Source organism: Myiozetetes cayanensis, unplaced genomic scaffold (genome assembly GCF_022539395.1).
Source record: "Myiozetetes cayanensis isolate MyiCay16 unplaced genomic scaffold, myiCay2020 scf5-8, whole genome shotgun sequence".
In the NCBI taxonomy this organism is placed as follows: Eukaryota; Metazoa; Chordata; class Aves; order Passeriformes; family Tyrannidae; genus Myiozetetes; species Myiozetetes cayanensis.
Window position 1 is genome coordinate 27,181,810 of NW_026087742.1, and position 14,178 is coordinate 27,195,987.

Genomic DNA, 14,178 nt, shown 5'->3' on the forward strand with positions numbered 1-14,178 from the left:
TCCCAGTTGGAAAAGACCCACGAGGATCATCAAGTCCAGTTCTTCAGTAAATGGCCTGTAAGGGAATCAAACCTACAACCTTGGCAGTATTGGCACCATGCTCTAACCAGCTGAGCTAATTTCCAGGTCAATATATTAGACAAGTCAAGCAGCTGAGGGAGAAGGCTGGCTCTGCTGAGCAGGGATCTCTCTCTTCCTGCAACTTAGCAGAAAGTGTGTGGACTTTGGAAACAAGGACAGGCTACACGGGAGGACGAGAGACATGCTACTTGCCACTATAGGGAGCATATCTGTATGGCCTAAGCTCATGAAGCTGAAGGGTAAGATGTTAAATGTTTTAAATATGTTAACAGCAGGAGGAGGGCTAAAGGAAACATTGGTCTGTTACTTGATGAGGTAGGTCACCTGCTCCCCAAGTAGTGATAGAGACACTTAGTGCTGCCTTTGACACTGATGATGGGCCCTGGGATGCCCGGAGCCCTGGGCTGGATGGCCACAGCCGGGAAAGTCATAAGCTCATGGCTGACTTAGAACTTGAATGGGATTTGCTGCTGCAACTGAACACAAAAAGTCTATGGGGCTCAAAGGGATTCATCCCAGGATAGCAAAGAGTTGGCTAGCAAAGATGTTACTCCAAGACTTCCCTTATTTATCAAAAGCCTTGGGAATCTGGAGAGGTCCCAGTCAACTGGAAGCTGGAAAATGTTGTCCCAATTTTCAACAGCAAGAAATAAGACCTTGTCAGTTACAGCCCTATCAGTCTCACTCTGGTGCCTGGTAAAACTGTGGAGATTATTCTGGGAGTTATTGAAACAGACTTGAAAGACAATGGTTGTTGATCAAAGTCTACATGAGTTCTTGAAGTCGTGACTTACTAACAATAATCAATAATCTTTCACGACAAGGTTACCCACCTAGTAGTCAAAAGGAAGGCAAATGAGGGGTTTTTTTAATTTTAGCAAAGCTTTTGATGCTGTCTCTCACTGTATCCCAAGCAGTGCTCAGCACGCAGCTTGACACGAACACAGTACAGTGGGAAAACGGTTGGCTGAGGGGTCAGGCTCAAAAGGTTATGAGCTCGTGGCCAATCACTAGCAGTGCTCCCCAGGGTTTTAGGGCCTGTTCCCTTCAAAGCTTCTTCTAATGACCTGGACACAGGAGTCAGCCGAGCACTAAGCTTGCTGATAACACCGAATTAGGAGAAGCTGTTGATTCCCTCAAGGGAACAGAGGCCTGACAGAGAGGTCTTGACAGACGAGCATGCTCAACAATCATCAGCCATGTGAAATTTACCAAGTTCTCCACCCAAAACAGTGTAACCCCAGATGTAAATACAGACTGGGGGACAAGAGACTGGAGTGCAGCTCTGCAGAAAAGGATCTGGGCGTTTTGGTTGATGGCAGGCTCTGTGAGCCAGCAGGGTGCCCTGCCAGGCAAAAGGGCCAGCGTTATCCCAGGGTGCATTAGGCACAGCATAGTTAACCAGCCAGAGGAAGCAATGGCCCCACTGTACTCAGCACTGGTCCAGCCTCACCATGAGTACTGTGTGCAGCTCTAGCTCTAGGACAAAAGGATATAAAAAACACAACAATGTGTCTAAACGAGGGCAACAAAGACCGCCAAAGGCAGCGTGACTTACAAAGAGCAGCTAAGGATACAAGGCTAGTTCAGCTTAGAGGAGACCAGGGGTTGACCTCATTGCTCATCACCGGGAGCGGAGAGGGAGGTACTGAACTCTTCTCCTTGGTGTCCAGCAACAGGACATGAGGGAATGCCTTGAAGCTACATCAGGGGAAGTTCAGATTGGGTATGAGGAAAAAAGACTTCACTTACAGGGTGGTCAAGCTCCTCCAGGAAAAAGTCATGACCCTGAGATGGTTCTGTTCAAGATGTGTTTAGACAACGCTCTTACAACTTTTAGGTTGCCCTGTGTGCAGTGAAGAGTTGGACTTGACCATACTTGTGGGTTCCTTCCAACTCAGGATATAGTATGATTCTATGAATGTGATACCTCCAAGTCCTAAATCTTAGTATAGGGCAGCCCAGTGAGACAGGGAGGAAGCTAGCCCTTAAAGCAGACAAGATCTTGATGCTGAAACCCAAGAAAAGAAGAGAGCAAAGTCGGTGGAGGGAGATTTGTCTTATACTTTTAGCCAGGAAAACAGTATGCATACATATACATATATATACACACACTGAGTATACATGTATATGCTTCTGTGACCTGGAAAAGCAGGTAAACCTATACTCATTTCTAGCACTTACAGTTGGCTAAGAAACCAGCCCTGGTCACCCACACAGCTGTATGAGCATCCACACCTCCTCATTCTCTTCCTACCCTCTGATTAACCAGTGAACAGGAGAGTATTTCTCTTGTTCCTTTCCCTTCAACATCCTCATTCTGTTTTCAACGAAATAAAATCTCCATTCCACCTTCCCCTATGCAACATCTCTTTTCAGGCATTAAAGCACACTTAGACACAATATAAATTTGTTTTTCTTTTAATTTTTACAAATGTTTGAAAGCATCACTGACAGGCAGTGACACAAATAGATACTCCAGCAGTGACAGGCACCCAATGAATGGTATTTTCCTGAATTCAGTCCCAGGTTCTCTTGGGATCAAGAGTGAAACAAAATTTACTACAAAAAAAAGCCTGGTGCTGATTGGCAGCAGAACTCCCTCACCTTGACCAAAAAAGAATTCCGATATCCTACAGAAATCTAAAGATTAATGAAGATTAGAGGCAAATTACTATATCCACATGGGTTAATACCAGTCCCATGTCTCCTCTCCAAACATAACTGGTGGGGTGAGGAAGGAATTACAGCTGCCTACAGGCAAAGCCCATTCCTGTAACTGATCACCACAGATGGAGCAGGGGCACGGGGACCAAATCTGGCTATTGGATTAAAAACTTCAAAGTGAGGGCAAACAATGCTAGTGGAGGGAGTTCAAAGATCCTCACTCTTATCTTCTGCTGGCCAGCAACACTGGTTCTAGGAGTCTTGAGCTTTTCATTTCTTTCCTTTGAGTAGGAGACTGTCACTGAAAGAGAGACAGACAGGAGTCATTAGTCCAGAAAGCACAAGCAAAGCTGAACCAGCCCCTCACTACAGATTTTAGGGTATGGGGTGTCGCACCCAAAGGATCTGGACTTCCAAGTCCTTCCTATTAGGTATTTTTTTTCAAAACCCCTTAAGCCTTCTGGAATGAGTAAGACAGAATCTGGTCAGAGGTGATGACAAAGGATCTTCTCAGAGATCCCACAGAGAAAAAAACAGCTCTGGTTTCCTTCTCGATTCTAAGAAATCTAAGCTTTTAGTTGCATCTTATTTTAGCTCAGCTGGCACTGTCTTTTTCACTAAACACTGGACAGATTAGGCAAAGCCACCAAATTCCTGCCAGCTCTGAAAGCAGGAAATGGAGATTTCTAGCATGGACTGGAAAGCTTTTGGAAAGTAACAAGAGCATCCTTCCTAGAGAACATTACCCCAAGCTAACAAAAATTCCTATGATCATCTGCCTGCCTTCTTACAGCTCTCTTTGCCACAAACACAGGATGTCCTGTAGAGGTGTGACAGATCAGGGAACGGTCCTCAGTTGCTCCTGCGTTTGCCAAGCAAGGTTCCTTATGGGACACACATGGAGCTCCGATTACTGAGTATCTCCTACTTGATGTAGATGTTTGTTTGGCCCCTGTAAGGAAAGCTTCAAGCTTCACATCACGAACAGGAATTGAAATAGAGATGGAATAAACTTCCTGGGGCCAAAAAGGCCCAAGCCAAAAATATCCCAGGCACCAGGGTAAACAGCAACACCCTTATTCCAAGTACTAACAAAATGATCAAAACATAAAGAGCCTTACCTTCCTCTGTGTCAGCAAATGCAGTAAGGGGTGGAGGGTGGGAAGAAAAAAAAACGAGTAAGTTGATTAGATTTAACAAAAACCCCTATTTCCACTGCAAGAAAGACTGCTCCCTACTAGGCTGTGTCCTCTGGCATCAGGCTCCCTCTCAGAGAAAAGATCCTGAGGGAGCTCCAGAGAGGGGACCAGCTTCCCAGGTAGGGTGCAGACAAATCCAGCCATCCATCCCCTTTACCTGGTGAAGCCTTCATCCTGCAGGTTCAGTACCAAGTTATCTGCTGTGAGATACACGCGGTTTTGTGAGGCAGCAATCTGAAAGAGAAATACGGTACAGAGATGGCATAAGGGACTATAAATGCACACGGAGCGATAGCACTAGGAACCTATCTCCCCCTCCAGACACAGTACTCCTGTTTATTCACTTCAGATCTCAGTTCAATCAAAGCAATTCCCCAAAACAACTCTGTAACTTCCTGACTTCCCATCCCAGAAGCCATCAGACTTTCCAAAAGAAGCGCTCATTCCATCTCTGTCACAAAGACCTTCGATCCCACACTTATTTGTCCCCCTTTCTCAGCCTGCAGGGAACCAGGAGCTTTTGGTGTCTGTAGCTGAGTGCGGGTGATGGAATCTGATGTGGATCTGGCTTTGTCACATGAAGGGCATGAACTCTTAGCCTCACATCTAATTGCAGATCATCTTAAGCTCTACATGAGCAGAAATAGCTGGGCAAGAACAAAGACCAGGACAGGGCAGATCACATTCGCCTTAAATTCATCATATGGCCACTGGGCTGGGGTGACAGCACAAGGACTGCAAAGGACAGAGGGAATTCTGTGCCCCAATGCTCACCGTTTTTGAGATGTTTTGAGCAGCTCGGATCTTACGTAGCTTGATGTAGCCTGGATTCCTGCTGAGAGCTTCACCAAGGTACAGAGGAACAAAGTTAAGGAAAACCTGCAAATACAACCTGCCTACCCTCAAGGAATTCTTCCTAAGCCATACTAAAAAACATCTTGGGGGTTAAAAATAAACCTCTATCCCAATAACATGGGCCTTTAGGCGGGCATATATTTACTTCTCCAAATCAAGAACATTATGGATTATGGTCCTATACAGCCAATAAAAGTTAAACCTTATAGCAGGGAGTGAAAGCTCATGGCCTTCTCTGCTCTGACCTGCAACCTCAGGCGAACCTCACTCCAGCCAACTGGAGAAGTGGGGGAATAAATAACAGTGACCTACTTGAAGCTTTCATCCGATCACAGTCTCCTGAGCATGAGCTCAGTGTGATGGATTCTTACGACTGTCAAGCTCACAAGCCACATCCCACAAAATCTCCCGAAGCAGGATATCATCTTGGCAGCCGTTGCTTCCCCCTCAGCCTGAACTATCTTCTGCTTCTGCTCCTGCTTGGCCTTCTCCACCAGGAACTGGGCGCGCTGTGCCTCCTGCTGGGCTGCAGGGAGAAGGAACACACGCATTGGAACCACATCGTGTCTTCTGAGCCATCACAACCTGAGCGTGGAGGCCCAGGGGCTCTGTTTCCAAAAGCCCCTATGGCATTCTGGGACCACATCCACAAGTACAAAACGTATCTGAGTGCGCTTTAAAACTTAAGTAAAATCCACAGCATCCAGACCCTCCACACGTAATCCCCACAGGGAGTAACATATTCCCGCTCTGAAGAGGAACCCTAGTCTTGGGAACTCAGTCCCTCCAACAGTCTATCCTATCAGCTATGGCCCAAAGCTTGCTGATATACAGTAAACCTGTTCAGCTCCATTACTAAGGAGGCTGTGATTTATAACTCTGTACCTGTACTGATACAAAAGCAGTGACACAGTAGCCCAAATTCCACTTCCTTGTTTAATAATTCAGTGAAAAGGCAAAGGCAATCCACCCTTTTCAGGCACAAATGGAACTCACCCACTTGCTTAGCCTCCACAGCTGCTGTGTATTCACGACTGAAACTAAGCTCTGTGATAGCCACATCATCCAGGATGAGGCTGAAATCCTTGGCTCTCTCTGTCAGTTCTCGCCTAATGAGCAGGGACACCTGAAACACAAATACAGCAAGAAGAGTAGTACCAAGCACAGGGTGTTCCTGTGCACTCCAGAAGTGAAGGACAACTGCTCTTCACAGTGCGGGGGGAGACAGTGGCTAAGCCCAGCTCCAAACCATGAACATCGACACCGCCTCTGAGTAACACTGCGTATCCACAGCTACACATCACATTTTCAAAGCTGCATTACAGCTTATTTATAGTCACTACTATGCAATCAACATTGCAGAAATAAAAAACCTTGAAAGCATCTTTGGCTTTCACATCCCACCACATCTAGTTCCACGGTTCCCACACGTTTTGGCAATAAGCATTTCCTTCTCCACCTCGAATCTGCCACTGTTAGCAGGCTGTCTCCTCATAATTGTATTCCAACATGGAAAAATAGTGACCACACGATTTGTTACTTCTCTGTTGTGGCCACTACATTCTTTTTAGCCACCTCAGATGGGTGTTGCTGAGAGATATTTTGATTTATTTCACAGTTAACGTGCCAGCACCTTTTTCAGGCAGGCTGACAAGTCCTGCACCAAATACTGACTTAAACAGAAACTACTGCTACAGTATCACGTGCTTGGCCAGTCCAGCATTTGCATTTACTTTTGCTGCAGCTGTTCCTGAGCAGAACTTGAAAATAATGACACAAACTTTCACTGTGTGAACTGCGAGTGTGTAACTGCATAGAAGCACCTCATTTTCTTCTGATTACCAACGCCTGCAATGCACATCCCTTCACAGTGACCAACGCTAGTAAGGACACGTGACAAGAAAGCAAATTCAATTCAGTTTGTTCCAAAGTTTCAGAAACCACAGAATTATTCTTCTTCAAGACCACAGATGCCTAACACAGCCTTTGCTTCCAATAAACCTGAACCCCTCAGATACTCTTTGCTGTCACATCCTTTCCACTCATTCTCTCTACAAGTGACAATGAACAAATCCCTCCAGTGCACACCATGTGGAGAGCACAAAACCCTGAAGTCACTGCTCCAGCTCAGTTCTCACAACACAACTCGGGACACTTAGTTCCTATCTTCGCCTTTTCTGTCATGGATCAGAAACTACCTAAGAAGTGCTTTGTACTTCAGTTGACAACTTTTCCTCTTTTGAAGTCTGCTGATACTGCAGGATCTCCTCTAGAGCCTTTGGAAAGAAGAGCAGGACCTCCTCTCTCCCTCAGCTGCCAGAGGTGTTGAGCACTCTCAGAATCCCCAGCAGTCAAATTATCAGAACACAAACTTTCAGACACAGGCATTTTTTAAGCTAAATATTTCTATTATTTTGCAACACCCCACCCTCCAGATGACCCTCTAATCTTTTTCTAATCAGTGTGAGCAGAGGCAGTTCCAAGAGGAGGGATCCAGGCCCTTCTTGGTGGTGCCAAGCAATAGCACAAAAGCAGTGGACAAAAACTGATGCACAGGAAGTTCCACCTGAACGTGACAGGTTACTACTTTAACTGCTCCTCGCCTTCATTTCTCAGACCCTTCAAAACTGTTCAACTTGCTCTGACAGATGTCCTGAGACCCATGAAGAGCCAGGTTAATTTTTTTTTTTAATAGCCAGTTCTACTGTAAACTGTGATGTAAATCACCTCTCCCACCATGGCACAGTTTTGTCCTCGCGTACCAACGGATCCAGTCTTCTCCTCAGAATCCAAAGACACAACCTCAGTATTTGTATTGGAACCAAGCTGCAAGTGGGACACAGCACCACGCTCTTTCCACCTGGACGCACCGTCCACCAGCCTGAGACATTTCTGCTTTGCCTGTCCCAACACTCCCCACACCCCCAGGCCAGCAGTTTCTCTGTGACCCGAGTGCAAGCCTGCCCCGGGCAGGGCTCACCTGTGCCCTCTGTGTGATGAGCTGGGAGGCGTTGAACTTGGCCACCACGCTCTTGAGCACCTCGTTGACGATGGAGGGCAGGACCCGCTCCTCGTAGTCCAGCCCCAGGCGCTGGTACATGCTGGGCAGCTCGGCCGCGTTGGGGCGGGTCAGCACCCGCAGGGAGATGTTCACCATCTGCAGGTCTGGGAGGGGGCACAAGGGCACACGTGAGGAGGCTACAGGGAAGCCAGAGAGCGGCCCTTCCCGAGGGACTGCAGCGACAGGAACAGGAGTAATGGGTATGAACTAGAAGAGGGGGAATTTAGGCTGGGCACTAGGAAGGAATTCTTTATGGGAGGTTGATGACACACTGGCACAGGTTGATAAGCGAGATCGTGGATGCTGCAACCCCGCCAGTGTTCAAAGCCAGGCTGGATTAGGCCTTTGAGCAACCTGGTCTAGTGGAAGGTGCCCCTGCCGATGGTTGGGACTAAACAAAACTTTCAGATTCATTCCAACCCCCATCATGCCTTGATTCCACGCAGGGGACCGGCGCTGCGGCAGGACTCCCGTCCCCTCTCTCCCTCCTGCCTCGTGGCCTCCCTCTCTCACCTTTGGAGCCGGTGGGGGAGGAGATTTTCCGCGGGCGGGCTCGGATGTCGTAGATGATGGGGTACTGGAACCAGGGGATCCTGCGGGAGGCGGAGGCGCGTTAGGGGCGCGGGCACCCGCGGGGCCGGGCAGGGAGCGGGGGGGGCCGTGCCCTACCTGAAGTGCAGCCCCTCGGCCAGGATGGTGTCCTGCTGCACGCCGCCGATGCGGTTGAAGAAGATGGCGCGCTGGCCGCCCTCCACTGCGGGGAGAGAGCGGGGGCTCGGTCAGCGCGGGCGGCGGGCGCGGGGGGCACAAGGGGGCGGGGTGGGCACTCACCGATGAACACGGACTCGCGCACACCGTAGGCCAGGGCGCCGGCGCCCAGCAGCAGCTTGAGCGCGGTGCCGACGCCGCGGGGCCCGGCCGGCAGCCGCCCCGCCAGGTCCTTCAGGTTCTGCGCCATGGCCGCGCCGCCGCCCCCGCCGGGAAGGACACCGGAAGGAGGCACCGCCGCCGCGCTCCGGCGGGAAACCGCGGCGCCGGGACCGCCGCCAGCGCCCCCTCCCGCCCCCAGCGCCCGCCTTCCGGCGCCGCCGGTGCGACGTCCCGGAAGTGGGTCCGGCCGGAGCCAGATGAAGGGCGCGCCCCGGGCGCCATCTTGGGTGGCCGCGGCAGGCGGGGCGGGGCCGGGGCGGGGCTGGCGGGGCCGCGTGACAAAATGGCGGCGCCCAGGAGGCCACGTGGGGACGAGGAGCAGGAGAGGAAGGATGAAGGGTTCCCCTTGGAAGCGAAGCGGCTTCGCGGGCAGCGGCGGCTCCTGGTGGTGCTGGAGGGGGCGAGTCTGGAGACTGTGAAGGTGCGGGCGTCGAGGGGGTCCGGCCGCGCCGCGGGCGCCCTCCTCGCTCGCCGCCCAACCTGTCCGTGCTTTGGCCGTAGGTGGGGAAGACGTTCGAGCTGCTCAACTGCGACAAGCACAAGGCGATGCTGCTGCGGATCGGTCGGGACCCCGGGGAGGTGCGGCCTGACATCACCCATCAGGTACTCGCTGGGCCCGGCAGCGCCGGTGCCATCGGGGCAGCCCCGCAGGCGGCCTGGGCAGATCGCCCCTCGGGGCCGGGGGCCCGCTTGTGCTGCCCAACAGGCCGTATTTCTTTAAAAAAGGAGTCTGTGCAGCAGCGGGGGAAGACGTTGGGGCCTAATCAATAAGCAGGGAGATTTAATCCGTGAAACAGATAGCATCTAATAAGCAAGCTCTAAGTGATGCCCACGTATTAGGAAAACAAATTTTAGGGCTTGATGTGCTTCAGTCATCTCCTACCTGGTGGAGGAAGTTAACATGGCCTAGGGAGAAGGATGTACCGCTAGGAATGGGCAGGATTTACGGGTAACAAGGACATTTGGCAGGACTTCCAAGATAAGGAAGAAACTAATAAAATCAGCTCAATAATTTTGCTGAAATCAGCTCCGAGTGGGTAGAAGGTAATTCTGCCATGGGGATCTGCAACCACCGACCTAACAGAAGAGAGAAACTGAGCATGGAGACTAAGTGGCATGAGAAGTGGGGGGATAATTAACCAGTAGAAGCTAAAATACAGATTAATAAGAGAACTATGTACCTTGTAGCCAATGAACGCTCATTCCATTGTTTGCTAAAATGTATAGTTAAAAGTTTTGATAACCTGCACACATGTTGGGTGGAGGGATGCCCCATGTGCCTCAGCACTGACTAAAGTAATGTCTGCTTTCTGACCTAATAAATGGGTTGGAGGGTTTATTTCCTGGTTTTCAGTGACACTTGTGCCCTTGGAACCCAGGGGTGAGTTTGCCCTCCCGTGTTGTGCTTGTAGCTTTTAGGTTTGGGTCTGGGCGTGCTTTCTTAGCATTATGGTAGAACTCCAGTAGTCAGATGAACTTGCAGCCTTAACATCTGGTCCCTTCTGCAGTCGTGGGAGCTAACCCTCAGTTTACCCAAGAATCCTCTCTTGTTCATTTCTGTTTCCACTTCTGTGTGTTTTTCACTTTCAGAGTCTCCTGATGCTGATGGACAGCCCCCTGAATCGGGCTGGTCTCCTGCAGGTTTATATCCATACCCAGAAGAATGTTCTAATTGAAGTCAATCCCCAAACCAGAATCCCAAGAACTTTTGATCGGTTCTGCGGTCTTATGGGTAAGTGATTCAAAATTTATACTAGCCACAGAATCATGCAGGAAGGTGGCTAGGAGAAGAAAAACTTTGGGAAAAGCGAAAAAGTGGCACCACCCTTAAAATGTGAAACTGAGAAAAAAAAGCAGAGAAATGAAACCATCCTTCTGTGATGTTCCAGGGTGCATACTCCAACTGTGTGTTCCTTAGCACAGCGGTGAATGCCCCCAGGATGCTGTGCTACCAGCAAAATAACTTGCTGGTCAGTATTTCTTACGACTGCTTCAGGCAGTGCTGGGAGGTCTAAAGGTTGACTTCTTGTGTACCTCAACCCTGATCTCCAGGCACAGCATGGGATTCGTCCCGCAAAAGAACTGACAGCTTAAGTGGTTTTCTTCTCTCGTTTTCTCTTGTCAGTTCAGCTGCTGCATAAGCTCAGTGTTCGAGCAGCTGATGGGCCTCAGAAGCTGCTGAAGGTAAGCATTCTTTAACTGTTCACAGCTAACGTTGCAACACTCTAGCTCTGCGTCCTACAGCGATGTAGGAGGGACTTTTGGGGAGGTTTTTTTGGTTGGTGTCCTGGTTGCAGAGAGGGGATGGAGCGTAGAGGTGGGTGGGTATGGCCACTATTCCATAGCACCCCTGTCACTGCACGGGGCTGGCATCTGCTGCGGGAGCTGCTGCAGGAAAGGAACCCCAAACACTGCTGTCCTTGGAGCTGAGGGATGTGTTTCCTTGTGCGAGCCTGACTGCCGTGGCTGGGCACTGACACTGGATAAACTGCAGGGATGAGGGTCTTAACATGATATTGGATTCCTTGGATGAAGAATTACCTTTGTTGCTGGAAACACCACAGAAGCAGCAGCCTAAGGAAGATGGTGATAATAATGATGTCATCATCTTGGCAGAGAATGCTTTGCCCCAGCCAGCACATCTCCCCGAGGAAACGGGTCAGCAGGCAAGGATAGACAACAAGCAGCCAGGCCTGGCCTTCCTCGCCCAGTGCTCTCTCAAACTTGGCTCAAGTGTTATGCCAGAACAAGGAGCTACTGGGCAGGAGCAGGACCTTACTGTGCTGCTCATCAGAGACAGAAGCAAGATTTCCAGGTGAAGAAGGAATATACTCAAGAATATACTGAAGAATTAATCATCATCAAGAACTGCTATGACTTAAGTGTACTTTGTACATTCAGATTACCCAATAAAAGGCAGAGTTGTCTTAGATCCCAGCAGCATCCTGCTTGCCAGCCAGGATGAGACAAAGCTCACCACGCCACGAAGAACACGGAAGAGTTTTTGTACAAGGTCTGGGAATAGCAGTGGCTCATATGATGTGCTGCCTGACTGGCTCAAGGACAAAAGTTACCTCCTGCATGGACACAGGCCCCCTATGCCCTCCTTGCACACCTGCTTCAAGAGCATCTTCCAGATACACACTGAAGCTGGCAACATCTGGACACACCTGCTGGGATTTGTTCTGTTCCTCTGCCTGGGGATCCTGACCATGTTGCTGCCCAAGGTGTACTTTGTGGCTCCTCTCCAGAAGAAGGTGGTGTTCAGGATATTTTTCCTAGAAGCAGTGCTATGCCTCAGCTTCTCCTGGATTTTCAACACTGCCTGCAGTCACTCAGAGAAGGTCTCACAGACTTTTTTGAAGTCAGATTATTCAGGAGTTGGAGTGCTGATGATGGGGAGCTTCATCTGGTGGCTCTACTATTTGTCTACTACTCCGCACAGCCAAGGCTTACCCACCCCTCTGTCATCTGTGCCTTGGGCATCTCCACTGCCATCGTGGCCTCAAGTGAAGGCAAACCCATCTGTGGGATTGTTTTTGCTCATGGACCTGGGTGCAACTGGTGAGTAATGCAGAGGGACAGGGAAACATGATGTGTACCTCAAGGGGATTTGATTTTTGGGTGAGAACAGTCTAGTGTATGTAATATTGGTTGCTGAATGACGCTGTCTTATGTTACATCATAACTACCGTGGACAATGAGGATGGACTGTTCCAATCACACCAGCTGGGAGCTCCTACTGCAGTTTGCAACCAGCTGACAACAGCTGCTCGTTTGTTTGTTTGTTTGTTTGAAACAAACAGTGGACCTAGCTAAGTGGCCTTACCTCTACACCCCTGTCAACTTTCTCCTTTCTGTAGGTGATTAAAAATCCAGTCAGTGACCACCTGCCCGTGGGCTGTATGAAGATTGGTACCTCCTTTGCGGTGTCAAAGGTGACAGATCTGCGTGAGCTGGTTCCTGCAGCGGAGCCAGTTGCCATTGTAGTGGGGGCTTTCGCCCACGGTTCGGTAAGTGTGTGTATATCCCTCACTTGGAGTTGTAAAGATCTTTACCAGCATAATTTCAGTCTTGTTCTGAGCATGGAGATTTTTATCTGCCCTTTTTCTCGGCTTGGTTTCCCCCCCTGCCCAGGCCCCCATTTTCCCTCCAGACAGGCTTGTCCAAAAAGGCCCAATACTGCAACACTTGGGACTGTTCTCCCTCCCAAGAGAGGGCATTAGTGAGGGCTAACAGTTGTCCTGCTGGAGAAATACTGTGCCTCTCCAACTAATGGAATCACAGAATTGTTGGGGTTGGAAGAGACCTCTGGAGATCATTTAGACCAACCCTGCCTGCCAAGGCAGGGTCACCTAGAGCAGGTTACACAGGAGCATGTTCAGGTGGGTTTTGAATGTCTCCAGAGAGGGAGACTCCATGACTTCCCTGAGCAGCCTGTTTCAGTGCTGTGCCACCCTCAATGTAAAGAAATTCTTCCTCATATTGTAAGATGGAATTTTTTGTGTTTTAGTTTAAGGTTATTATCCCCTTGTCCTGTCACTGGGCACACTGAAAAGAGTGTGGCACCATCACCTTGGCACCCACCTTTGAGATATTTATATGTATTGATGAGATCCCCTCTTGAGTTTTCTCTTCTCTAGACTAAACAGGCCCAGCTCCTGCAGTCTCTCCTCATAAGAGAGATGCTCCAGACCCCTCATCATCTTTGTGGCCCTCCACTGGACCCTGTCCAGTAGCTACTTCTCTTTCTTGTGCTAATGGAGATAGCTGGGGCTCAAGGAAAACTTGCAGCTTGATGGATTTTTTTTCTATTTTTTTTTTTATCCCTCTTTTCTCTCAGGTCAATGTTGACTATACAGAAAAGATGGTCTCCATCAGCAACTATCCCCTCTCTGCTGCCCTGACGTGTGCTAAAATTACCACTGCCTTTGAGGAAGTCTGGGGAGTAGTATGAGCTTCTGCTGCTAGTGCTGTCATGGTGGACTTCCATACAGTGACTCCATGTTCAGGAAAAGCTCTGTTAATTAGGTGTGGACCTGGTGCAACTTTCTGCTCTTGGAAAGGAAAAGGCTTCAACTTTGTCCTTGTTGCTTCTGGAGCACTGAGACTTTTTAAATGGACTGTGCCCCACTGACCCTTTTTCCTCCTATTAAATGTGTCTTTTGATTTAAAAGTGCTTGTGAATTTTACTTTCTCATGTTTCATACGTGGGCAGGCCGGATCCCTTTATAGCAGGGACTTGGCCCAAATTTGTCACGGAAGTGAAATTCTTAGCTGTGCCCTGCTCACCCTGGTGTCACTCAGTCCTGTAGAATCACCTTGCTCGGTGGCATGTGACAGTTCACACTCCCACACCGAGGCACCCGAGAGGAAAGGAGCTGA

At 49.5% G+C, this 14,178-nt stretch overlaps 2 protein-coding genes across 2 annotated transcripts; one reads left to right on the forward strand and one right to left on the reverse strand.

Annotated features, from left to right (window-relative positions):
* Window positions 1–2,486: 2,486 nt before the first annotated feature.
* Window positions 2,487–8,870, reverse strand: PHB2 (prohibitin 2). The gene is made up of 9 exons (XM_050332018.1): window positions 8,695–8,870; window positions 8,533–8,617; window positions 8,377–8,456; window positions 7,783–7,967; window positions 5,799–5,928; window positions 5,225–5,328; window positions 4,722–4,799; window positions 4,105–4,181; window positions 2,487–3,875 (listed from the first exon to the last, which is right to left on the reverse strand). Exons 1-9 carry the CDS (start codon window positions 8,819–8,821, stop codon window positions 3,866–3,868), a joined length of 876 nt encoding a protein of 291 aa, XP_050187975.1. The 5' UTR covers window positions 8,822–8,870; the 3' UTR covers window positions 2,487–3,865.
* Window positions 8,871–9,066: 196 nt separating this feature from the next.
* EMG1 (EMG1 N1-specific pseudouridine methyltransferase) lies at window positions 9,067–13,969 on the forward strand. The gene is made up of 6 exons (XM_050332982.1): window positions 9,067–9,214; window positions 9,295–9,396; window positions 10,384–10,525; window positions 10,919–10,977; window positions 12,657–12,806; window positions 13,637–13,969. Exons 1-6 carry the CDS (start codon window positions 9,077–9,079, stop codon window positions 13,748–13,750), a joined length of 705 nt encoding a protein of 234 aa, XP_050188939.1. The 5' UTR covers window positions 9,067–9,076; the 3' UTR covers window positions 13,751–13,969.
* The last annotated feature ends 209 nt before the right edge of the window (window positions 13,970–14,178 follow it).

Excerpts from the sequence above, each read along its gene's own strand:
- PHB2 (XM_050332018.1), bottom strand. The coding sequence starts at position 8,821 with ATGGCGCAGAACCTGAAGGACCTGGCGGGGCGGCTGCCGGCCGGGCCC. Across the intron at positions 8,618-8,694 it reads GCGCGAGTCCGTGTTCATCG|TGGAGGGCGGCCAGCGCGCC; the intron begins GTGAGTGCCCAC and ends CTCTCCCCGCAG. Across the intron at positions 5,329-5,798 it reads TGTGGAGGCTAAGCAAGTGG|CCCAGCAGGAGGCACAGCGC; the intron begins GTGAGTTCCATT and ends TTCTCCCTGCAG.
- EMG1 (XM_050332982.1), top strand. The coding sequence starts at position 9,077 with ATGGCGGCGCCCAGGAGGCCACGTGGGGACGAGGAGCAGGAGAGGAAG. Across the intron at positions 9,215-9,294 it reads CGAGTCTGGAGACTGTGAAG|GTGGGGAAGACGTTCGAGCT; the intron begins GTGCGGGCGTCG and ends CTTTGGCCGTAG. Across the intron at positions 10,526-10,918 it reads TCGGTTCTGCGGTCTTATGG|TTCAGCTGCTGCATAAGCTC; the intron begins GTAAGTGATTCA and ends TTCTCTTGTCAG.